General features: G+C 43.9%; 2 protein-coding genes across 2 annotated transcripts in view; one reads left to right on the plus strand and one right to left on the minus strand.

Annotated features, from left to right (window-relative positions):
* The window catches only part of LOC140721365 (uncharacterized), a 310112-nt gene that overhangs the window by 90343 nt on the left and 194025 nt on the right, over window positions 1-25744 (minus strand). The gene's annotated exons all lie outside the window — the stretch shown is intronic.
* The window catches only part of LOC140721385 (NACHT, LRR and PYD domains-containing protein 3-like), a 49444-nt gene that overhangs the window by 22880 nt on the left and 820 nt on the right, over window positions 1-25744 (plus strand). The window contains exons 6-12 of the mRNA XM_073036228.1: window positions 180-346; window positions 7479-7650; window positions 7761-7826; window positions 22009-23746; window positions 24933-25019; window positions 25171-25341; window positions 25497-25664. Of these exons, the coding sequence (XP_072892329.1) occupies window positions 180-346; window positions 7479-7650; window positions 7761-7826; window positions 22009-23746; window positions 24933-25019; window positions 25171-25341; window positions 25497-25664 (2569 nt within the window). The remainder of the gene's footprint in view (window positions 1-179; window positions 347-7478; window positions 7651-7760; window positions 7827-22008; window positions 23747-24932; window positions 25020-25170; window positions 25342-25496; window positions 25665-25744) is intronic.

The raw sequence follows: 25744 nt of genomic DNA on the forward strand, positions 1-25744 counted from the left end.
CGTAATGCCTAGAACATTGTTGGTTCAGTTTTAAGGCCAGTGTTGGCGATTCGGAATAAATCTGTTTTTGTGTCTGTAGGCAGGTTCAAGACATGTTTTTTTTTTGTTGAGTTTGGTGAGAGCGGTGGAAATGAAGAATATCTGAGTTCAAGACTACATTTTCCTTTTTACATTCACAGAGCCAGAGTTTACAATCTCTGACCTCCTGGCAGAGGGGGAGGAGTATCAACTGTACCAAATGACAAAATTCTACAAGGACAGACTCAAACAAGCGATTGAAGAAAAGGTTGAGAGACTCGGTTGGATGTTGACAAAGGAGGGACATTTCAGTAGAGAAGAAAATGAGGTGAGTGTAGTTTGTGTATTGTCACTGAACTGCTGGGAATAATGACCAAAATTAATCTCTTTCACATTCTTGGCGTTCTACCTGGGAAGGGAGACTTTGATCTCTGACTTGTCTCCAGTAGATCTGGTTTCAGCTGTTAAGGTGGGGAGCACTGGGAACTATAGGATCAGCCTCAGCTTTTTTCTCTCACCTGCTGTATTTATGTATTTATATCATGTATTTATCAAGAGCAGTGGCGGCATATCTGGACTTCGAACAGGCATTCAGTCTGAAACTAATTTCAATTCTTGTTTGGACCATCGGGCAGATTTACCTCATCTCATTAATCCAGGATGAATATTAAACTGTCAGATTGTAAACTGAGACAACCGACTTTACCGCCGTACTTGACAGAGGAAAACCTGCTAACCATATCTGGTCTTGGCTCCGTGAGTTCCCAAAGAATGTGTGGCTGATTTGTCATAGTCATAGGAAAGTACAGCACAGAATCAGGCCTGTTGGCCCATCTATTCAATGCTGGACTACTTAACTATGTATTCCCATTGACCTTCACCAGGCCATAGTGCACTATACCCTTATCATTCATGGATCTATCCAGACTTCTCTGAACCGCTTTTACGGCTTGCGCTGCTAGCTAGTTTCACACTCATAGCACCTTCTGAGTCAACAAATTTCACCTTTGTACCCCCTGAACTTTTCACCTTTCACCCTTTACTGATAACCTCTTGTTATAATATCTCTTTACCTCTGTACAAAATGTTGCTGCATTTATCCTGTCTATATCCCATGTAATTGTGTAAACTTCTCTCAAATCTCCCCTCAATCTTGCATTTTCCAATGAATAAATTCTGATCCGGGTCACTCTTTTCTTATAACTTAGGTCTTCTAGTCCCGACAACATCCTTGTTTTTTTTTGTGTACTCTTTCAAACTTATTTCCATCTGCCCTGTAGGTAAGTGAGCAGAACTGCACATAATATCCAAATTAGGCCTCACCAACATCTTATACAACTTCATATCCCATCTACTGTACACAATATTTTCATTTATGAAGGTTAATATGCTAAGAGACTTTCTTTCAGATCTGCAACTTGAGCACATTTGCCGTCACTTTCAATGACATGGACCTGTATTCCCAGAACAATTCGTTCTACCACACTTTTCAGTGCTCTACCGGTCGCTGTGTAAGATCTACCCTGCTTGGTCCTTCCGAAGGGCAATTTGTCTGCATTATATTGCATCGGCCCCTGTTAAGCCCATTCTCCAGTTGGTCTAGATCTCACTGCAAGCTCTTGTAGTCTTCCTCTTTGTCCACTGCACCTTCCCAATGTTGGTGTCATCTGCAAATTTGCTGATTCTGTTAACCATAATTTCATCCAGATCATTGATATAGATGACAAACAACAACGGACACAGCATCGATTCCCGTGACACTGCAGGAGTTTCAGGAGCCAATCAGAAATGCAACAGTCTATAGTCACGCTCTGGATTCCTCCAAAAAGCCAGTGTCTAATCCAGTTTACTACCTCATCTCGGATGCTGAGCAACTGAAACTTCTTGACCGACCTGCTATGAGGGAACTTGTCAAATACCGTGCTGAAGTCCATGTAGACAATATCCACAACCTTGGCCTACAGCAAATTTCCTGGCAACTTGCTCAAAAATCTCTAAGATAGGTTAGGTGTGAAAGATCACGCACAAAGGTGATATCTCATGGCCACAAAAGTCAATAGTTTGACCTAAAAGGGAAGAAGAACTCACAAAATATAAAATAAATCTGCTGACTAGCTGATACCAAAAATCAACAGGTTGTCCTAAGAAAGAAGAAGATCAATAGGTTGTCCTGAAAGGGAAGGGAAAAAAACGAAAAAAATAAATCTGATAACTTGCTGAATATCTAACTAATGAGAGACAGGGACACTCTCCTTGGAGCTCACAAACAGTGATTGTCTTGTCCTAGATCTGACCTACTCAGCCATGAGTGGTATTAGAAAATCAAGTGTGTTACACCCGTGAGTGACTCTGTTCTCGTTGGGATTTATTGGCGCTGTCTGTAATGAATCAGACAGGCATTACCCAAAGGTAAGAGGAGTAATCTGTAAATATGATGCTCATCTATAAATTCATCATCTGAAGACAACTGCTTCACTGGAAAACCATTAAGTCAAGTCAAGTCAAGACATCGTTTTTCAGGACCATGGTGCTACATTAAGCAGTACAAAAACTACACTGAACTACGTAAAAATCAACACAGATTAAAAAAAAACTGCACTATACTACAGACCTACCCAGGACTGCATAAAGTGCACAAAATAGTGCAGGCATTACAATAAATAGTAAGCAGACAATAGGCACAGATAGCTTGGGGGGAAAGAAACAGTTACATAGTCTGGTTGTGAGAGCCCGAATGCTTCGGTGCCCTTTCCCAGACGGCAGGAGAGAGAAGAGTTTGTATGAGGGGTGCGTGGGGTCCTTCATAATGCTGTTTGCTTTGCTGATGCAGCATATAGTGTAAATGTCCGTAATGGCTGCAGGGTCTTGCGATCCGAGATGGTGCAATTTCCGAACCAGGCAATGATGCAGCTGCTCTGGATGCTCTCAATACAACCTCTGTAGAATGTGATGAGGATGGGGGTGGGAGATGGACTTTCCTCAGCCTTCGCAGAAAGTAGATTCACTACGGGGCTTTCTTTGCTATGGAGCTGGAAGGGCAGGTGAGATTCTCTGCCAGGTGAACGCCAAGAAATTTGGTGCTCTTAACGATCTCTACCGAGGAGCCGTCAATGTGCAGCAGGGAATGGTCGCTCCATGCCCTCCTGAAGTCAACAACCATCTCTTTTGTTTTGTTCACACTCAGATAGAGGTTGTTGGCTGTGCACCAGTCCGTTAGCCACTGCACCTCGTCTCTGTTAGCTGACTCATCGTTCTCTTAATTCTCTTGTTAAATCTCTTTCACAACTGCAACTCCTCAGACCTTGTAGCAGTGAAACTGAGGGATTATTTTACAGTACTGTGGACCATCACGGAATTATGCTGATTTATTCCATAATTGTTGTCCATTATTCGTGTTATGGAAAACCATTCCAATTCCGTACTGGTAACTGTTCTGGAAGATCAATCATTCAAACCGGGACATCATTCCTCTTGTTTCTCAGAGCAATGTCCTAAGCCCATCCATGTTCAGTTGCATCCTCGATTATCTTAATTCCACCATCGGTGTATGTTCTGGTCAGACCACTCGTCTGAGTGCTACCGGTACCATGTAACCCAGTACTGCCTTTTGCATGGTCAGATGGTCGGTGACTAAACCAGCTCCCCCACCAGGCTGGCCTGGTGAGGAGGGTGGCTAGACACCCTGCAGGACGAAAAACAAGACCCGTCAAAGGGTGGATGACCCCTCTGTTAGGGTCAACGGTCATCTAGCAAAGAAGAGTGGAAGGGGCATCCCTCGCATCGAAGCTTGGTCTGGCCATTCACTGCAACAGAACTTCCCCCAGCCGTCTTGGACCCAACCAGGCTGCTGGATCCGGGAGGGGATGTCGAGAGGGTGAATCTGGACCGGTGCGACGCCCTACTCACCTAAAATCCACTCACGCACACGGTTCCTTTCTGAGGAGTGGGGTACCACCCCACTAACTGACTGAAAGGAACCATCATCATCCTATGGGATGGATAGCCAGAGATAGAGAGAGAGAGATGTTGCTTGAAGACGGTTCAATGTTTAATTCATAAATCGTCAGTAAATGAGGAAGCCCATGCCTGCATTCAGGAAGTGATCACCATTTTACAGCATGAGTGCCAGGCAGTAACCATCTGCATCACAAGACGGCCGCACTGACATTCCTTAACTTTCTGTTGTCCTTACACATCATAAGACCATAAGGTATCGGAACACAAGTAGGCCATTAGGCCCATCTTCCTACTCCGCCATTACATCATGGGTGATTTACTATCCCTCTCAACTCTATTCTCCTGCCTTCTCCCAGTGAACTTTGCTTACCTGACTAGTCAAGAAGGTACCAACCTCTGATTTAAATATACCCAATAACCTGGTCTCCGCAGCTGTCAGTGCCAATGGATTCTACAGATTCACTACTCCTCGGCTAAAGAATCTCCTCATCTCTGTTCTAAATGGACGTCCCTCTTATTCTGAGGCTGTTTTGTCTGGTTCCAGACTTCCCCACTTTGAAACATCATCTCCACATCCTCTCAATGCCTTTTGGTATTCCACAGGTTACAATTAGATTCCCCTCATCCTTCCACACTCCAGCCAGTACAGGCGCATCCAGGAATCATTCTCATCAAAATCAGGTTTAATATCACTGGATCTGTCAGTTTTGATTCCTCTCTGGACTTTCCACAATGCATCACGTATTTTTACTAATCAGGGGACTGAAACCGTTCACAATATACAAGTGAGATCTGGCCAGTGCTTGTTCTTATATTCTAATCCTCTCGAAATGAACGCTAACATTTGTTTTTGCCTTTCCTAACACCGACTCAACCTGGAAGGAATCCTGCACCAGGTCTCCTGAGATTCTTTAGAACTCTCAAAAATATTCTATGTCTTCATTATTTCTGCCAAAGTGTATGGCCATGTACCTCCCTATACTACATTCCTATTGTCACTGATTTGTCTATTTTCTCATCATTCATGTCCTGCTGCAAAATTCGTGCTTCCTCAACGCTTCCTGTCTTTTCCCATATCTTCGTAACGTGCGCAATCTTGTCCATAAAGCCTTCAAATTATTGACATAACGGAAAAAGCAATTCTCCCAAAACCAACCACTGCAGAACACCATTGGTCACCAACATCCAACAAGACAAAGCCCTGTTAGTTCCATTCTGTGCTTCCTGACAGTCAGACAAAATCAGTCTGGAGAAAATCATGGATCCTCTATCAATGCTAGTGTCTCTCTTGTCATACTGTCGTCCCCTGTCTTGTTAAACGGCGTCATGTGCGGTACCTGGTCAAAGGTCCTCAGGAAGTTCAAGTAAACAACTTGCACTGACTCTCCGTTGTCGACCCAGCATGCTGTTCTTTCAAAAAATTCCAACAGTTCTGTCAGGCAAGTTTCCCTTCCATGGATGTTGGACTTTTTCTTATCATGTGCGTCCAAATACCCGAAACATCATCCTCAATTATCGACTGCTGACATCTTCCCAAACGCTGATCAAACTAAGTGGCCTATAGTTTAAAATGATCAGTCCTCCGGAACCATTCCGGAATCTAGTGATTCTTGAGTGATCATCACTCAATCTCTTCAGCCTCCTTTTTCAGAAGCAATCAAGTGCAGTTGATCGGGTCTTGTAGCTTTAGTTTTTGGTTTGTTGGGTGGTAGAGTTGGTCTCCTGACTTGGTGTGTCTGGGTATTCTTGTTTTGTCTGGTGTACTTGGAGCTCCCTTCCGGGGAGCGCGCTAAGACAGTAGCGCGACATTAATACGCAGCATCCTCTCTGGACTATGGATTTGGGGATTACAAAACGTTATGTAAATTTTCTGGTGTAGTCTGTTTTGCATATGCTTTTGTGATATCATTCTGGGGGAACGTTGTCTCATTTTTTAACTGCATTGCTTTTGTGGTTTCTAAATGACAATAAACTGAAACTGAACTGAACTGAACTGACTCATCTATCTTCAGAACTTCCAACTTCCCGAGTGCCTTCTCCTTAATAATGGCAAATACACTCACTTCTACCACTTGACATTCTCAAATATCTGGCACGTTCTAGTGTATTTTTTTACAGTGAAGACTGACGCAAAACACTTACTAATACCTTTTGTCATTTCTTTGTCCCCTGACAGTACCTCTCCACTGTCATTTTCCAGTGGCCCAAAATCCACTTTCCTCTCCTTCACTCTTCATATATCAGACGGACCTCTTGGTGAGCTATTTTACGTTATTCGCTAGCCTACCTTCATTTTCCATATTTTCTCTACTTACGGCTTTTTAATTGGTTCTGTTGGTTTGTAAAAGCATCCCAGTCCTCCAGCTTTCTACTATATTTTGTAATATTATGTCCCCTCTCCTTTGCTTTCGTGCTGCTTTGATTATCTTGTCAGCCATAGTTGATCATCCTCCCTTTCGAATAATTCTTCATCTTTGTGATCACTTGTCCTGAGCCTTCTTAATTGCGCCGAGAAACTTCAGCCATTCCCGCTCTGCCATTGTCCCTGTTAGTCATGTTCGAATATATTTTTGCCCAGGTCTTCTCCTATGCCTCTGTAATTCCTTTATCCAACTGTCGCACTGATCCATCTGACTTTACCTTCTCCCTCTCAAACTGCAGTGTGAGTTTTGCTATTTTATGATCACTGCCTCTTAAGGGATTATTTACCTGAAGCTCCCCAATCAAATCTGGCTCAATACACAACACGAAATCCAGATCCGTCTTTCCTATAATGGGATCAACCATAGGCTTCTCTCAAAAGCCATCTCATAGGCATTCTATAGATTTCGTCACTCGGGATTCAACACTGACCTGATTCTCCAAAGCTTCCTGCATATTGAAATTCCCCATGACTATTTTCACATTCACCTTTTTGCATACCTCTTCCCTCTCCTGTTGTAATTTGTAGCACACATCCTGGCTACTGTTAACAGGCCTGTATCATCAGGGTCATTTTACTTATGCAGTTTCTTAACATCTACATCGTCCAATCCGATATCACCTCTTTCTCAGGACTTTTCATTTTTAATGACAGCAGCTTCGACCCAACACTTTCACCTACCTGCGTATCCTTTCGATTCAATATTTATCTTTTGATTTAAGCACCCAACTATAAACTTTTGTCAGCCACTATCCATTTGTTTTTGCTCTCTCTCTCTCCCCTCTCTTCAGTTCTTGTTGTCACATCTTGTTGATGTAATACTGCACATTGACAGACTGAGGAAAGTAATCACATTGCATCTACTGCAGGATGTCAGTAAATCCTTATTCTTACACACTATTGATTGAGAATTTCCTTCAGTTATTGTTTCTCTGTTAATGACTGAACCCAGAGAGGATGAGGCAGCAGCCCAGTGACTGCATCTGTTCTGAAGCTACCGGGGCCATGAACAGATATTTTCCTGCACATTCTCCATGCCTGTCTGTCTGCTGCACAATAAATTCATTGTTTGCTTTTATAGAAAGTCACTGAACTGACAGCGAAGGGAAACCGGACAGAGAGTTCCAGACTCTTCCTCAGTTTGGTGAATGGCAAAGGCTCCCGGGCCCGGAGGGCGATGTGGGAATCCTTTGTGACATGGAGGACTGAGTTACCGAAGTTGGACAGGATACTGAGGGAAATACAGGAACTCGGTATGTTAAAACCACACACTGAACACAAAGCACATTGAGATAAACATTTTAGTTATTTTAATTATTTTAGCTCTGTTTCCATGGATGTTTTTTTTTAAATATTTAAACAGGTCCTGATCCACAGGAATACATGAACATCGCCCAAGGTTTATCTGAATTACCCACTCAGCTGATAGGTGAGTGATGAAATGCACAGTTCAAGCCACATCTCAAATGTTAGTCTCTGACTTGGCAAAACTTGTGAATCAAAATTCGCCATTAATCATTCGCTGATCTCTGGATTCAAGTAACAATTTAAAGAATCTCTCTTTGCAGCCTGAATATTCTACAATATATTTTTTTCTATTAATACAGCTGTTGGTTCTGCTGAATCCATGTAGACCACATCTACTACCGTACCTTCATCAATTGCTTTTTGTTACCTCTTCAAAAACCTCAATTAGCCTCGTGAGGCACGACCTTCCCTTCACAAAGCCATGTTGACCCAAACAATAAATTCCAGGCACCGACAACTCTGTTAAAAAGCTACCCACAATTGCTGTAAATTTACCCCATCTCACCTTAACCAAATGCCCTCTGGTATTAGACATCAGTCATATGTAAAAATAAACAGACAAAATACAGGCTGTCGACCCAAACTCTTATCTCTCAAACTTGTACACCTCAGTCAGATCTGTATTCTACCACCAGAGTAAACAAAGCAAGTTTATCAGACCTCTACTTGTAGCACGTGTCTCTGAATCCAGGCAACACCCTGATGAACCTGTTCTGCGCCCTCTCCAATCCTTCCAAGAGCTGGACAATCAGATGTGAACACAATACTCCAGATGCTCCGGAAAGCCATTAGATCCAGGAGCAGAATTAAGCCATTCGGCTCAGTGAATTTGCTCTTCAATTCCTCTCTACCCCACTATCCCAGTAAACGTTGACACTTTTCCTAATCAGGAACATATCGACCTGCATTTTAAATATACTCAATGAGGTGTCTATGGCAATAATTTCACCGATTCACCACCCGCCAGCCAATAAATTTCTCCCCGTTTGGGTCCCCGGCAGCCAGGCCAATTCCCCACAGTTCTCAAGCATGTTAATTTTCTGTATGAGCCTCCCATGTGGGATCTTGTCAAAGACTCTACCAATATATAAGTAGACAATTTCCATGTGTAACTTCATCCATCACCTTTGTCACCTCCTGGAGGAACTCAATCAAGCTGGCAAGACACAAACCCGACACAAAGCCTTGCTACTGAACCCCAAACCACCTCATACATCCTCTCTGTCATACTCCCATGGGGCAGAACATATTAAAGGCTGAAGGTATGTACCACCAGCCTCAACGACAGCTTTATTCTGCATTTATAAGACTACTAAATGGTCACCTACTATGTTATTATTAGCTCTTAATAATAATAAGACAATTTTATATCTAAAATTATAGCATCGTACATCCCGTAACTAATTACGACTCAGATAACAACTTAGATAACCACAATATACTCAGAGGACAGCAGACAGAATACCGTTCGGGTTTGAACAACAGATAAAAGATCATGTAATTCTATTTCAAACCCTGTGGAAAGCAGAAATCTTTCAGTGTTATATTGTCTATCAAAAAAAAACCACATCTGATTCTTTTCCTCGTGTGTTTAAGAGAAGTTCCAAATATATATAAAATTCAAACAATACTTGTAAAATTTCTGCAACATCCGATGAAGCATTCGCCTAAAATAAACGTCCTATTAACAACCACAGAGGAACGACCACTATCAAAATAAATGGAGGGATTTTCCAGAGAGACTCACTAAGCACACTATGGTTTTGTCTAGCTTTAAGCCCACTCATAATTTACTGAAATAGACAAAATCAGGTATCTAATCAGAAGAAAATACGAATTATACCTTGACACAGTTATACATTGATGATTTTAAATTATTTGCTCTTGCATCAGTAAAGCTGAAACAAATAATTCAAATAATGGAACTAATTTCCAAATATATAAGCATGAACTTTAGACTAGGAAAGTACAGAACATGATTAAACATAAAGAAAGGTGCAATAGAACCGGAAGAATATCAAACAGAGCATCAGGATACAATGCAATAGAGTATGATACGTATATTTAGGATATCAATAAGCAAAGAAAATAGATAATCGTGTGATAAAGGAAAACCTTCCAACAAAATTTACTTCAAGGCTGAAGAAAATCTGAATTTACTACAAGGCTGAACAAACTTTGAATTTACATCGAGGATCAAGAAAATCTGCCAAACAGAGCTGAACAGTAAAAATATAACAAAGATGGTGAACACTCACTGTGCCCATATTGACGTATTGGTTTGGTATAATATCCTGCTCTGAAACGGATCCGGAAATATGCAAAGAAAAATAAGAACTTAAATATCAATTTCTGGAAAACTCCATGTGTACTGGAATGCGCGAAGACTGATATGAACGAGGACAGTATGAGGATGATGAATAACAGATTAAAAAAATGAGACAACAGCCAGATAAAAATTTTCAGGGTCAGGGTTAAAATCATGGACACATTTCGTGAAAATTGTTTTTCTGCACCAGCAGCACAATTACAGTAAAGCATGTGCGGTGAGCGTGTATTTATGTATACAATTGTAGAAATAGAATTGTATCAGCATGACTTAATCAGTCTGATGGCCTGATGGAAGAAGCTGTCGCGGAGCCTGTTGGTCCTGGCTTTAACACTGCAGTACCATTTCCCGGATGGTAGCAACTGGAACAGTTTGTGCTTGGTGAGACTTGGGTCCAGAATGATCCTTCGGGCACTTTTTACCCCCTGTCTCTGAAATAGTAGGAAGTTCACATCTACAGATGCACTGGGCTGTCTGCACCACTCTCTGCAGAGTCCTGCGATTGAGAGAATGCAGCCAGTCAGGATGCACAAAATTTAGGGGCCCATCCCAAATGTCCTCAACCATCTCAACCATCTGTTTTGCTGTTTTTTTTTGTTTTTTTTTGTTCAGACTAGAGAATAAGCCAGGCAGGATGTTGGAATGCTCCTCTTGCAGGATGTGTGAAGTCAGGGAGACATCCGGTGTCCCTGACAACGACACCTGCAAGAAGTGCACCCAGCTGCAGCTCCTAACAGACCGCGTTAGGGAACTGGAGCAGGAGCTGGATGACCTCCGGATCATTCGAAAGACTGAGCAGTTTATAGATAGTAGCTTCCAGGAGGTAGTTACACCTAAGGAACAGGGCACAGGTAATTGGGTTACCGTCAGGCGAGGGAAGGGGAAAGGGCAGTTACTGCAGTGTTCCCCTGTGGCCATTCCCCTCCAGAACAGGTATACCAATTTGGATACTGTTGGGGGGAAGGATTGCCTGGGACAAACTGCGGCAGCCGGATCTCTGGCACTGAATCTGGTGCTGCAGTGCAGAACGGGGGGAGGAAGAAGAGGAGAGCGGTAGTGATAGGGGACTCCATAGTCAAGAGTACAGACAGGAGATTCTAATGTCGTAACAGAGACTCCCGGATGGTTTGTTGCCTCCCGGGTGCCAGGGTCAGGGATGTCTCTGATCGCCTGCACAGTATTCTGAGGTGGGAGGGTGATCAGCCAAATTTCGTGCTACACATCGGTACCAATGCCATAGGTAGAAAGAGTCAGGGTGTCCTGAAGAGTGAGTACAGAGAGCTTGGTAGGAAGTTGAAAAACAGGACATAGAGGGTAGTAATCTCCGGATTGCTTCCTGTGCCACGTGCCAGTGAGGGTAAGAGTGCGATGCTCTGGCAGATGAACACGTGGCTGAGAAACTGGAGTAGGCGGCAGGGTTTCAGATTTCTAGATCATTGGGACCTCTTCTGGGGCAGGTGGGACCTGTACAAGAGAGACGGGTTACACCTGAACTACAAGGGGACCAATATACTTGCAGGGAGGTTTGCTAGTGTTATTGGGGAGGGTTTAAACTAGATTGGCAGAGGGATGGGAACCAGAGTGCCAGAGTAGATAGTGGAACGGTGGTAAACATAAATAATGGTGGTAGTTCATGCAAAGCCACAAATAGCAAGGTTGTGGGTTGTAGTAATAATATTCTGAGGTGTGTATATTTCAAAGCGTGGAGTATTGCAGGAAAGGCAGACGAGCTGAGGGCCTGGATTGACACATGGAATTATCACATCATAGCCATTACTGAAACTTGGCTACAGGAGGGGCAGGACTGGCAGCTCAATGTTCCAGGGTTCCAATGTTTCAGACGTGATAGAGACAGAGGGATAAAGCGTGGGTGGCGGCTTTGCTAGTCAGGGAAAATATTACAGCAGTGCTTCGGCAGGATAGATTAGATGGCTTGTCTACTGAGGCCCTATGGGTGGAGCTGAGAAACCGGAAGGTATGACCACATTAATAGGGTTGTATTATGGACTACCCAATAGTTAGCGAGATTTGGAGGAGCAAATTTGCAGAGAGATAACAGACAACTGCAGGAGACAGAAATTTGTCATTGTAGAGGATTTTAATTTTCCACACATTGCTTGGGACTCCCATCCTGTTAAAGGTCTAGATGGGTTAGAGTTTGCAACATGTGTTCAGGAAAGTTTTCTAAATCAATATATAGATGTACCAACTAGGGAGGATGCAATATTAGATCTCCTATTATGAAATGAGTTAGGGCAGGTGACGGAAGTGTGTATCGGGGAACACTTTCCTTCCAGTGATAATAACGTCATTAGTTTCAACTTGATCATGGATAAAGATAGATCTGGTCCTCGGGTTGACGTTCTAAAACTGAAAAAGGCCAAATTTGAAGAAATGAGAAGGGATCTAAAAATCGTAGATTGGGACAGGTTGTTCTCTGGCAATGATGTGATTTGTAAGTGGGAGGCCTTCAAAGGAGAAATTTTGAGAGTGTAGAGTTTGTATGTTCCTGTCATGGTTGAAGGCAAAAAGAATAGGAATAAAAAGCCTTGGTTATCGAGGGATATTGGGACTCTGATAAAGAAGAAGAGAGAGATGTATAACATGTATAGGCAACAGGGAGGAAGTAAGATGCTTGAGGACTATACAAAGAGTAAGAAAATACTTAAGAAAGAAATCAGGAGGGCTAAAAGAAGACATGAGGTTGCTTTGGCAGTCAGGGAGAACGATAATTTTAAGAACGTCTACAGGTATGTTAAGAGCAATAGGATAGTAAGGGATAAAATTGGTCCTCTTGAAGATCAGAGTGGTCGGCTATGTATGGAACCAAAAGAAATGGGGGAGATCTTAAATGGGTATATTGCATCTCTATTTACTAAGGAAACTGGAATAGAGTCTATGGAAACAAGGCAAACAAGTAGGGAGGTCATGGAAGTTATGCAGATTAAAGAGGAGGAGGTACTTTCTGTCTTGAGGCAAATCAGAGTAAATAAATCCCCAGGACCTGACGGGGTATTCACTCGGACCTTGAAGGAGACTAACGTTGAAATTGCAGTGGCCCTGGCATAAGTATTATGTCGATATCCACGGACCGGGTGCCAGAGGATTGAAGGATAGCTCATGTAGTTCTGTTGTTTAAAAAAGGCTCAAAATGTAAGCCATGAAATTATAGGCCGGTAAGTTTGACATCGGTAGTAGGTAAATTATTGGAAGGAATACTAAGAGATAAGGTCTCCAGGTATTTCGGTAGACAGGGACTTATTAGAAAAAGTCAGTATGGCTTTATGCGTCATGTTTAACCAATCCATTAGAGCTTTTCGAGGAAGTTTCCAGGAAAGTGGATGAAGGGAAAGCAGTGGATGTTATATACATGGACTTCAGAAAGGCTTTTGGCAAGGTCCCGCATGGGAGGTTAGTTAGGAAGATTCAGTCGCTAGGTATACATGGAGAGGTAGTAAATTGCATCAGACATTGGCTCAATGAAAGAAGCCAGAGAGTGGTAGTGGAAGATTGCTACTCTGAGTGGAGGCCTGTGACCAGTGATGTGCCACGGGGATCAGTGCTGGGTCCATTCTTATTTGTCATCTATATCAATGATCTGGATGATAATGTGGCAAATTGGATCAGCAAATTTGCTAATGATACAAAGATTGGAGGTGTAGTGGACAGTGAGGAAGGTTTTCAAAGCTTGCAGAGGGATCTGGACCAGTTGGGGGAATGGGATGTAAAATGGCAGATGGAGTTTAATGCGGACAAGTGTGAGGTATTGCACTTCGGAAGATCAAACCAAATTAGAACATACAAGGTAAATGGCAGAACACAGAGGAGGGCAGTAGAGCAGAGGGATCTGGGAGTATAGATACATAATTCCCTAAAAGTGGCGTCACAAGTAGATAGGGTCGTAAACAGAGCTTTTGGTACATCGGCCTTTATAAATCAAAGTACTGAGTATAAGAGTTGGAATGTAATGGTGAGGTTGTATAACACATTAGCGAGACCGAATTTGGGGTATTGTATGCAGTTTTGGTCACCGAATTACAGGAGGGATATTAATAAGGTTGAAAGAGTGCAGAGAAGGTTTACAAAGATGTTGCCCGGACTTGAGAAACTGAGTTACAGAGAAGGTTTGGATAGGTTAGAACTTTATTCCCTGGCATGTAGGAGAATGAGAAGTGATTTGATAGAGGTGTTTAAAATTATGATGGGTATAGGTAGAGGGGATACAAGCAGGCTTTTTCCACTGAGGCTAGGGGAGAAAAAAAACAGAGGTCATGGGTTAAGGGTGAAGGGGAAAAGTTTAAAGGGAACATTGGGGCAGGTGCTTCTTCACGCAGAGAGTGGTGGGAGTGTGGAATGAGCTGCCAGCTGAAGTGGTGAATGCGGGCTCACTTTTGACATTTAAGAAAAACCTGGACAGGTATATGGATGAGAGGTGTATGGAGGGATATGGGCCAGGTGCTGGTCAGTGCGACTAGGCAGAAAAATGGTTTGGCACAGTCAGGAATGGCTGTGCTGTAATGTTCTACGGTTCTATGGTTCTATCTGAGGTGAAGGAGGTGCTGTTGTGCCTTTTTTCACCACACAATTGATGTGTACAGACCACGTGAGGTCCTCAGTGATGTGAATGCCAAGGAACTTAAAGCTGTTCACTGTCTCAACCCCAGATCCATTGATATCAGTGGGGGTTAGCCTATCTCCATTCCTCTTGTCTTTGCGACATTGCATCCAGCTCCTTTGTCTTTGCGACATTGAGGGAGAAGTTGTTTTCTTGACACCAGTGTGTCAGGCTGATGACTTCTTCTGTGTAGGCTGCCTCGTTATTACTTGAGATTTGGCCAATAAATATAGTATACTCAGCAAATTTAATTAGCAGATTGGAGCTGTGGGTGGCGACACAGTCATGCGCATACAGAGAGTAAAGGAGGGTGCTTCTGACACAGCCCTGAGGGGCTCCTGTGTTGAGGGGCAGAGGGGCAGAGATGAGGGAGCCCACTCTTACCACCTGCCGGCGATCTGACAGGAAGTCCAGGATCCAGCTGCACTAGGCAGGGTCAAGGCCGAGGTCTCTGAGCTTCTTGTCGAGCCTGGAGGGAACTATGGTGTTGAATGCTGAACTGTAGTCTAATAACATCATTCTCACATAAGCATCCCTCTTCTCCAGATGTTTAAAGAGGTGTGCAGAGCAGTGGCTATTGTGTCATCTGTTGATCGGTTGTGTAGGTAGGTGAATTGTAGGGGGTCCAGTGTGGGTGGTAACAAGCTGCAGATGCAGTCCTTGACCAGCCTCTCAAAGCATTTGCTTATTACTGAGGTGAGTGCGACAGGACTCAAACGTTCAGGCATGTTGCCTTAGTCGTTTTAGGTACAGGAACAATGGTGGATGATTTGAAGCAGGAGGGAACTCTTCACTGGGAGAGGGTGTGATTAAAAATATCCGTAAATACACCTGCCAGTTGTGCCGCGCGCATCCTGAGTACCCGCCCTGGGACGCCGTCCGGTCCCTCAACCTTGCGACTGTCCACTCGTTGGAAACATCTGCGAACTTCATCCTCAGAGATGGCCAATGTGCAGGTCGCTTTGTCGGCTCTCCTCGGGGTCTCAGTGTTGGCGATATCAAACCGAGAGTAAAGAGACTTAGATCCTCTGGGAGACAGGCAGCGATGTTGGCAGCACCACAGCACTTAGCTCTGAAGTCTGCATTGGGGTGCAGAGCTTGCCATAAGCTGTGTGTGTTGTTGGTGGAGAGTTGTGCCTGAATGCGATCTCTGTATTGTCGTTTCGCTGCCTGGATGACTTTGCACAGATCAGAGCTGAATTTCTTGAGCTCCTGCTGATCACCGGCATTGTAAGCAGTCGGTCACACGGCAAGTGCTGTTTACACGGAACTGTTGATACAAATGTTGTGGTTTGGGAAGTCCTGACCGATTTCTGAAGGGAAGCATCCCCCCTCTGTGACAATAACACACAACTGGGGGATGTTGTTATTACACAGTTGTGATAATAACAGCCGGGAACTCCCTTGGTAGCCAGAAAGGTTTATACAGCAGCACCAGGTACTCCAGATCCGGGGAACAAAAGGATTTGAGGGAATGGGCATTCCGGGGTTCCACCAAGCATTAATGATCATGAAACATACCCTAAATCCTGTTCTCTTCCCAAATGTGTGTGTGTGTGTGTGTGTGTGTGTGTGTGTGTGTGTGTGTGTGTGTGTGTGTGTGTGTGTGTGTGTGTGTGTCTGTGTCTGTGTCTGTGTGTGTGTAGGGGGGGGGAGGGTGGTGGCACTGGATGACGACACGATTGTTGGTGACTGTAGGGGCCAATTCTGGATCTGCAGACCCGGGAGCAGTTGGGACAGAGGGGCAGCTGGGATGCAGGCGCTTGGATAGTTGGATCCTTCTTGCATCCCCTCTTCTTTTCAGCAGTCGCTCTTCTGGGTTCCTCAAAATTCTTGGTTTTTCCGTGGATCAGCGGCTGCCACTCATTGACTTCCATATTTGCCTGAGAAAGCCTCTGCTTAATTTGGTCCTTGTACCTCCTGCGCGGGGCACCACGATCTCTCTTGCCCTGAGAGAGTTCTCCGTAGAGTACTGCTTTCGGTAACCTGGAGTTATCCATGCGAGACATGTGGCCTGTCAGACGGTGGATCTGGCTGAGCAGCAAAGCGGCTTCAGGGCCTGGAAGTTGAACATATAGAGCTATCCATGTCCGTGTGATTATATGAAATATTAAACTAAATAAGTAGTGCAGAAATAGAAATTTAAAAAGAGATTAGTGAAACAGTATCGATGGGTCCAATGTCCATTCAGAAACTGGATGGCAGAGGAGAAGTTGTTCTGAATCGTTGAGTGTACGCCTTACTCTGATCGTGTGCAGTAGTCCCCATGAACCAGACGGTGATGCAGCCAGTTACAATGCTCTCCAAGTTACACCTGTAGAAATATTCGAGTGATGTTGGAAACTCCTGATGAAATATAGTCACTGTTGTGCCTTCTTTGTAGCTGCATCGATATATTGGGTCCAGGTTAGATAGTGGGAGATACTGACAGCCAGGAATTTGGAATTGTTCACTCTTTCCACATCAGATAACTTTATGAGGACTGGTGTGTTGTGTTCCCTCATCTCGCCTTTTCTGAAATCCACAATTAGCTCTATTGACATATTTTTATAACGCAAGCAGGATTCAGCACTCCGTACAAGCATATGCAAATCCAATAAGGGGTACACATCACTGAACGAAAATGAAGGCTTAACCCATAAAACATGAAGAAACTGTCATAAAACGCTAACCAATGGAAGAGTCTGACTCCCCGTGGAAGACAACCACACGATCTGAGCCGACTAGATGTCGACAAGGAAGCGTCGAGCCCTTGGCTCAGAGTTGGAGAACTCTTCCCAGAAACAGAAGGGATCATTGTCGCAATACAGGACAAGGTTGTTAACACATGTAGTTATCAAAAATACAGAATAAACGACCAATAGGTTCATGACGATAAATGCTGAAAATTACAAGAGAAACCAGAAACAATCCGACTTTACAAGATCCTGCAGTAGTTTAACTGAATCTCATTACTTGCACAAGCACAGTCAAGTGGTGGACAACGTTCACAAAAACATTGCTTAAACTACAACTGATGAAAAACACCACAACTTGCAGTAAGTACAAGCCTGCTCCACTTTTAGAGTCCTATCGGAGTCCTTCATATCATACTGCGTCCGATCATTATTTCAGATAGCATAATCCATGATATGCGTTCGGATGTAATTTTACAGAATAAACAAGCAAAAGCAACTTTTTAAATATATATAGCCATTCCAAACACACATAGCTTACAGAAATGAATTAGTAAAAAAATGCCAGAAATATGTTGAATTAAAAGGACAAAATGAATGACTATGGAAGACGAACAGGGTATTCGTTATCCCAATCGTAATATCATTAACTGGTATCATCCTAAAGGCTTTACAGAATAGTATTAATAAATTAGGCCCACACGGCAATACTTGTGTAAATCTTCGAAAACCCTCGATACTATACACCACGAGAATAGTCAGAATTCTCCTATCAATTGAGACATGAGTGTGCTTGGCTATGCCTGTACCTCAAGTTTTACCAGTTTAGGCTAAGATGATGATGATAATAATAATAATAATAATAATAATAATAATAATAATAATAATAATAATAATAATAATAACTTATTTATAAAGCACCTTTCATCCAGACGATGCCGTTCAAACCGCATCACAACGGGATAAAGTGCAAACTAGAAAATGAAAGACAAAATGTGTCAGTCCTAATATACACCTTAGACCTGCACAGTACTGTAGGTTTAGGTGTTGAATTCTACAGTTTAGGGACATCGTCCCAAAAAAAACTCAACGCTGACCTCCCAATGATCCTTTGACCTTCTACCTTATTGTCTGCCTGCACTGCATTTTCTCGGCAACTGAAACACTGTTTCCCTGAACTATCCTGTTCCATTTTTCCTTCTAGATAGATAGATAGATAGATAGATAGATAGATAGATAGATAGATAGATAGATAGATAGATAGATAGATAGATAGATAGATAGATAGATAGATAGATAGATAGATAGATACTTTATTCATCCCCATGGGGAAATTCAACTTTTTTCCAATGTCCCATACACTTGTTGTAGCAAAACTAATTACATACAATACTTAACTCAGTAAAAAAATGTGATATACATCTAAATCACCATCTCAAAAAGCATTAATAATAGCTTTAAAAAGTTCTTACGTCCTGGCGGTAGAATTGTAAAGCCTAATGGCATTGGGGAGTATTGACCTCTTCATCCTGTCTGAGGAGCATTGCATCGATAGTAACCTGTCGCTGAAACTGCTTCTCTGTCTCAGGATGGTGCTATGTAGAGGATGTTCAGAGTTATCCATAATTGACCGTAGCCTACTCAGCGCCCTTCGCTCAGCTACCGATGTTAAACTCTCCAGTACTTTGCCCACGACAGAGCCCGCCTTCCTTACCAGCTTATTAAGACGTGAGGCGTCCCTCTTCTTAATGCTTCCTCCCCAACATGCCACCACAAAGAAGAGGGCGCTCTCCACAACTGACCTATAGAAAATCTTCAGCATCTCACTACAAACATTGAATGACGCCAACCTTCTTAGGAAGTACATTCGACTCTGTGCCTTCCTGCACAAGGCATCTGTGTTGGCAGTCCAGTCTAGCTTCTCGTCTAACTGTACTCCCAGATACATGTAGGTCTTAACCTGCTCCACACATTCTCCATTAATGATCACTGGCTCCATATGAGGCCTAGATCTCCTAAAGTCCACTACCATCTCCTTGGTCTTGGTGACAGATAGATAGATAGATAGATAGATAGATACTTTATTCATCCCCATGGGGAAATTCAACTTTTTTTTTTCCAATGTCCCATACACTTGTTGTAGCAAAACTAATTACATACAATACTTAACTCAGTAAAAAAATATGATATGCATCTAAATCACTATCTCAAAAAGCATTAATAATAGCTTTAAAAAGGTTCTTAAGTCCTGGCGGTTGAATTGTAAAGCCTAATGGCATTGGGGAGTATTGACCTCTTCATCCTGTCTGAGGAGCATTGCATCGATAGTAACCTGTCGCTGAAACTGCTTCTCTGTCTCTGGATGGTGCTATGTAGAGGATGTTCAGAGTTTTCCATAATTGACCGTAGCCTACTCAGCGCCCTTCGCTCAGCTACCGATGTTAAACTCTCCAGTACTTTGCCCACGACAGAGCCCGCCTTCCTTACCAGCTTATTAAGACGTGAGGCGTCCCTCTTCTTAATGCTTCCTCCCCAACACGCCACCACAAAGAAGAGGGCGCTCTCCACAACTGACCTATAGAACATCTTCAGCATCTCACTACAGACATTGAATGACGCCAACCTTCTAAGGAAGTACAGTCGACTCATTCTACGACCTCATTGCACCGATGTGATATGATGATCTGTACGGATCGCATGCAGAAAAGTTTTCCATTTTACAGTGGTGCATGTGACAATAATAAACTAATTTACAGATTGATTGCCAAAAATACAGTGCCCCTTGGTTGCTTAAGATTGTTATACCCGGGGGGGTTGGCAGTGCGGATGAGCTGCCACGTCCTATTAAATGATCCCAGTGGCAAGTAGCCTCTGTCCAGCTCCTGCCCTTCACGTGTGGTTCAGCCTCTAAGCCTGGTAAAGCGTTTCTTCTGACAGGAGAAGGGGCAAAGGTGGGTTACTGATGCCTTACAGCCAGTCGCTTTGTTCAGATGGGGCTCATCGGCTGTGATTGGCAGCTCACCCAGGAACAAGAAAACTCTGATCTCAAAGCTCCGCTGCCTTGCAACTGTACCCCTCATGGGGAAGAGTTTGGGAGTAAACCCAGTGGGAAAATTCTTGACCTGGAACCCCTAAGTCAGTGTTAAATGGTGTTCAACGCAGACTGGCATATCCTATGACACCTCTGGTGCCAAGCTATGTCAGTCTCTGCCGATCCCTTGTGTTCATCAGATGCATGGAGAGAGGGAGCTTGCTACATCGGCAAAAGCTTCCTCTCCATATCGGAGTGTCCCGGCTTGCAGGGGCAGGACATCTACGGTCGACTCTGACAGACGGAGGCCTCATTAGACAGAGCCCCACACCCCAAGAGCAAGACTGATGAGTAGCATTTGCCAAGACTTCACCACCCTCGCCCACAGACACGATGTACATCACTGAGACAGACGCTTGTGGTTTCTTCCATTATCACAGATTTCATCTTTCCATCAATCCTCCATCACTGCGATTGAAAACTACCCATTGGAATTGGAAAGCACCCATTTTCTTTCTTATCATTCCGATGGGTTATCGATCCACAACTTCAATGTGATTCTCCCCCAGACGCTGCCCGACCTGAGTATTTCCCGCATATTCTGCTCCTGTTTTGATGCAAGAGCAGTGGACACCTGTGACTCCCCAGTGTACAGCTTTGACAAAATGCACAGTGTCCTGCTCTCCATATTTCCACACCAGATCAATATTAACATCGTCTGTTAATGATGCAAGCAATGCTTTAAATATAGTGAAATGTTGTAACGGGAGTGCAGTCAGGATTGCAATAGAATATTCAAGATTCGAAAACTTTATTGTCATTCTAACTGTACATCAGCTCTGCAGGGCAGAATGAGACAGCGTTTCCCCAGGAGCAATGCAATCATAACATAACAAACGCAACAATAAATAGTAAACACAACAATAAAAAGAAAAACACAACAGCCACATGTCAGTTAAAATCAAGTTACAAGTGTCCAGTGCAGTTAAAAATGTCCAAAGTAGAGTCAGATCGAGCAGCTATTTAGCAATCTGACTGCCTGTGGGAGGAAGCTGTTTAGCAGCCTTGTGGTTTTAGTTTTGATGCTCCTGTAACGTTTGCCTGATGGCAGAAGAACAAACAGTTCATGGAGAGGGTGTGCGGGGTCTTTAATGATGTATCGTGTCTTCTGGAGGCATCGACTCTGAAAGACGTCTTGGACAGAAGATAGGGAGACCCCAATAACCTTCTCTGTTCCCCTAACAGCCCTCTGCAAGGTTTTCTGTCGGCAGCACTGCAGCTGGAGTTGGTACTCCACAACCTGGTGGTTGTGATGCAAAAGGTCAGCACACTCTCAACCACTCCTCTGTAGAACGTAGTTAAGATGTTAGTGGGGAGTGATGCTTGTTTAAGCTTCCTCAAAAAGTGCAATCAGGGGAATGTTCACTTTCACAAATAACTAGAACCAGAAAATGAGGATTGGACATTTCCAGGGACATCCGTTACTGTCAATGCCGGTGTCTGTGAACAGAATTTTACTTTCTGTCCTAATATCCATGGAAGCATTGAATTTATTCACGTAATCTCAAACACTGAATGTTGAAATGCAGTTATAAAGTTCTTTGTCAGATGAGCCATTTAACATCTTGAATATGTTCTCTGTTCCCATGGAAGATGTTCAACAGAAACACAAGGAGACTCTGCGGGCAGAAACTGAAACACTGAAAGTGAACACGATCCTGATGACGGAGAAGGTGAAGATTTTCCAGCTGGTTGATCGATACGCTGAGCTCACGGTTATTTCTACTGTTCGAGTTCGGACACTGGTGGAACATGAGCTGCTAGCAAGAGGCAGAGACCACGAGGAGTGTAGAGAGAAACATCTCCGCGGAGAGTTGGAAAAAATCCGGAGTGATCAGTTGTTCCAGAGCAGCTTTTCCCGGAGTAAATCCAAATCTGGGAGTTCAGCAGCAGTGGCGGGAGCGCCAGGGATCGGGAAAACAACAATGGTACAAAAGATTGTTTATGACTGGGCCACGGGGATAATATACCAACAGTTCCAGTTTGTCTTCAGTTTCAAATTTCGTGATTTAAACAGTATTAACTGTCGAATAAACCTGAAGGAACTGATTCTGGATCAGCATCCTTACTTTGGGAATTTCCTGAGAGAAGTCTGGAAGAACCCAAAGGGATTGCTGTTTATATTTGATGGTTTGGATGAATTCAATGACACAATTGATTTTGCTGACAGTCGGAGAGACACAGAGGCTCAGTCCACATGCACAGATCCTGAATTCAAGTGCAAGGTGTCTGACATTGTGTACAGTTTAATCCAGGGCAAGCTGCTCCCAGGGTGTTCAGTGCTGGTGACCACCCGCCCCACTGCGTTACATTTATTGGAAAAGGCGAAGATCAGTGTCTGGGCTGAAATCCTGGGATTTGTTGATGAGGAACGGAAGAAATATTTCATCAGACATTTTGAAGATCAGACGGTGGCGGAAGCTGTTTTCAATTATGTGAAGGAGAACGACATCCTGTACACCATGAGCTACAACCCCTCCTACTGCTGGATCCTCGCCCTGGCACTGGGCCCCTTTTTCACACAACGAGTCAGGGACCCGCAGCGAGTTCCCAAGACGATCACCCAACTGTACTCCTACTATATTTACAACATCCTCAAAAACCACGGCCGTGAGATTGAGAACCCCCGTGAAGTGTTACTCAGGGTTGGTCAGATGGCCTTCAAAGGAGTGTCCGAGAAGAAGATTGTGTTTACAGATGGAGACCTGATCAACTGCAATCTGCAGCCTTCCCAGTTCCTGTCCGGGTTCCTGATGGAGCTTTTGGAGAGAGAGGATTCTGCCCGGAGCGTGGTGTACACATTCCCACACCTCACCATCCAAGAGTTTGTAGCTGCAGTCGCACAATTCCTGAATCCACATCCTGGGGATATCCTGAAATTCCTCACTAAAGCCCACAGCACGAAAGATGGGCGATTTGAGGTATTTCTCCGTTTTGTTGCTGGTCTCTCCAACCCAATGACAGCTCGGGGCCTGGAGGAGTTTCTGGGCCCATTTCCTCATCAAACGACCTGCCGAGTGATTGACTGGGTGAAGGAGGAGGTTGAAAACCAGATATATAACTCTGCTGGTGAAGATGATACAAGGAGGCTCCTGAACGCATTACACTACCTGTTTGAGTCTCAGAATCGTGGACTGGCTCAGGCCACACTGGGATCTGTGGAAAAACTTTCATTCTGTGAAATGCCACTGACCCCGATTGACTGCGCGGTCCTGTCTCATGTCATCGGACTCTGTAATACAATAAAACAGCTCGATTTTTGGAACTGCCGAATTCAGTGTGAAGGAATCCAGCGGCTGGGAACCGGGCTGCACAAGTGCCAGGAGTTGAGGTAACCAGATTTCTCTCTCACTGTGAAATGTGAAACTGTTCCATTGTGTTGTTTCAATGTAAAGGAACTTGGGGAAAAAATGGAGTAAATCAAATTATGAAAAATTGTGACAAATGACCAAGGGTCAGTAATTCCCCAAGGACAGGAGGGTTCTGTGGTTCTTTCTGATGGGATCTGGAGACTTCATCAGATCAGTGAACAACGGCCATTGGTTTAATGGTAGTAAATCAGAGGAATGGCCATGTTTCTTGCTTCCTGTGACACGTCTATTGACAATGTTCCTTCTCACTGTTGCTGACAGCGACACCGACAGTGACTGCAAGAGTTGAGTAGGAACTTCACACCCTCTTCCCGTTGAGGGACAAGGGAGGGTTAGCTGGCTTTCCCAGTGACAGGTAGGGAAATACCACTGTGAGATTGTCCTCCTCTGCCCTTCCCTGCAAGTTGCTATCGCCATCACTCCACCTGTACCCAGTACATACTCCATACCCGATACCCAGTCACCATGTGGGCATCTTTTCTCCTGATTGTGGACCTCAGTTCAGACCAACCTCTCCCATGGATCTACTTCTGCATCACCTCCTCTTGTGGGAACATCTTTACTCAACGCTATACTCTTGTGGAACCTCTCTGCACAAGTCCCATTCATCCTGTGCATTCGCTTCTCCACAGCCTTCCATCACCCTTTCCCCTGTGGTGATCTCTCTTCCAACCCCCGATCACTCGTCTTCATTCCGCTTCATGCTGTGGATTGTCTCTTCTCCATCCTCCATCCCCCTATGAGATCACTCTTCCCCACCCTCCTTCATCCTGTGGGATCTCTCTTCCCCATCCCCATCATCCTCTCAGGATCACTCTTCCTCATTCCCCATCACTCTATAGGGAACCCTCTTCCTTGTTCCCCTTCTTCCTGTAGGGATAATTTTCCCACCGTGTTTCCTTTGGCAATTCTCACATGAGGGACACTATACCAACTGTTGGGGAAGGAGACAGAATATGGGAAATTACAGAGTCACACTGTTACACTAAATTACTGACATTTGATAGTGACATTTGACAGTGATGAGAATTCCGATTAGTTAATTACTGAAGGGTTTCATGTTTTCTGAAATATCTGAGTGAGAGATATTCCCTCAGACCCACGGTTTCAATCTCTTTGTTCATTAGTTTGTCTCTTCGTGTTTAGACTTGGGGGGAATGACCTGGGAGATACAGGAGTGAAACTGGTGTCTGCGGCTCTGAGGAACCCGGAGTGTAAAATACAGAAACTGCGGTAAGTACCAGACTGTGGGAGATTGTGTTTGCAGTCACTGGGTATCAGACATTGGACATCAAGCTGAACAGTAATTGTGTTACTGATAAACACTAGTAATTTCCAATGTCTCCTGTCTGTATGTCTTTCACACTCTCTCTCTCATTCCAAGGCTGAATGATGTCGGTCTCACAGATTCTGGTGCTGAGGATCTTGCCTCTGCTCTCAGTGCAAACCGAACACTGATAGAGCTGAACCTGAGTGTTAATAAACTGGGAGATTCAGGAGTGAAACTGGTGTCTGCGGCTCTGACGAACCCGGTGTGTAAAATACAGAAACTGTGGTAAGTACCAGACTGTGGGAGATTGTGCTTACAGTCACTGGGTGTCTGACACTGAACATTAATGTGATCAGTAATTGTGTTACTGATAAACACTGGGGATTTGTACCATCTCCTGTCTCTCTGTGTCCTTCACCCTCACTCTCTCTCATCTCCAGGCTGTGGGATGTCGGTCTCACAGATTCTGGTGCCAAAGATCTCGCCTCCGCTCTCAGTACAAACCGATCACTAACGGAGCTGGACCTGAGATCAAACTCGCTCACGGACCGATCTATCCCTGCTCTCCGTGGCCTCATACTGAAGGTCCCAAGTCTGGTCTCTATCGAGTGAGTGTTCCTGTTAATGTTCACGGTGATAAAATATCAGCGGATCTGTGGGTTCGCCGGTGATATTTGTTTGTCAGCGT

Source organism: Hemitrygon akajei, unplaced genomic scaffold, assembly GCF_048418815.1.
Source record: "Hemitrygon akajei unplaced genomic scaffold, sHemAka1.3 Scf000054, whole genome shotgun sequence".
Classification (NCBI taxonomy): domain Eukaryota; kingdom Metazoa; phylum Chordata; class Chondrichthyes; order Myliobatiformes; family Dasyatidae; genus Hemitrygon; species Hemitrygon akajei.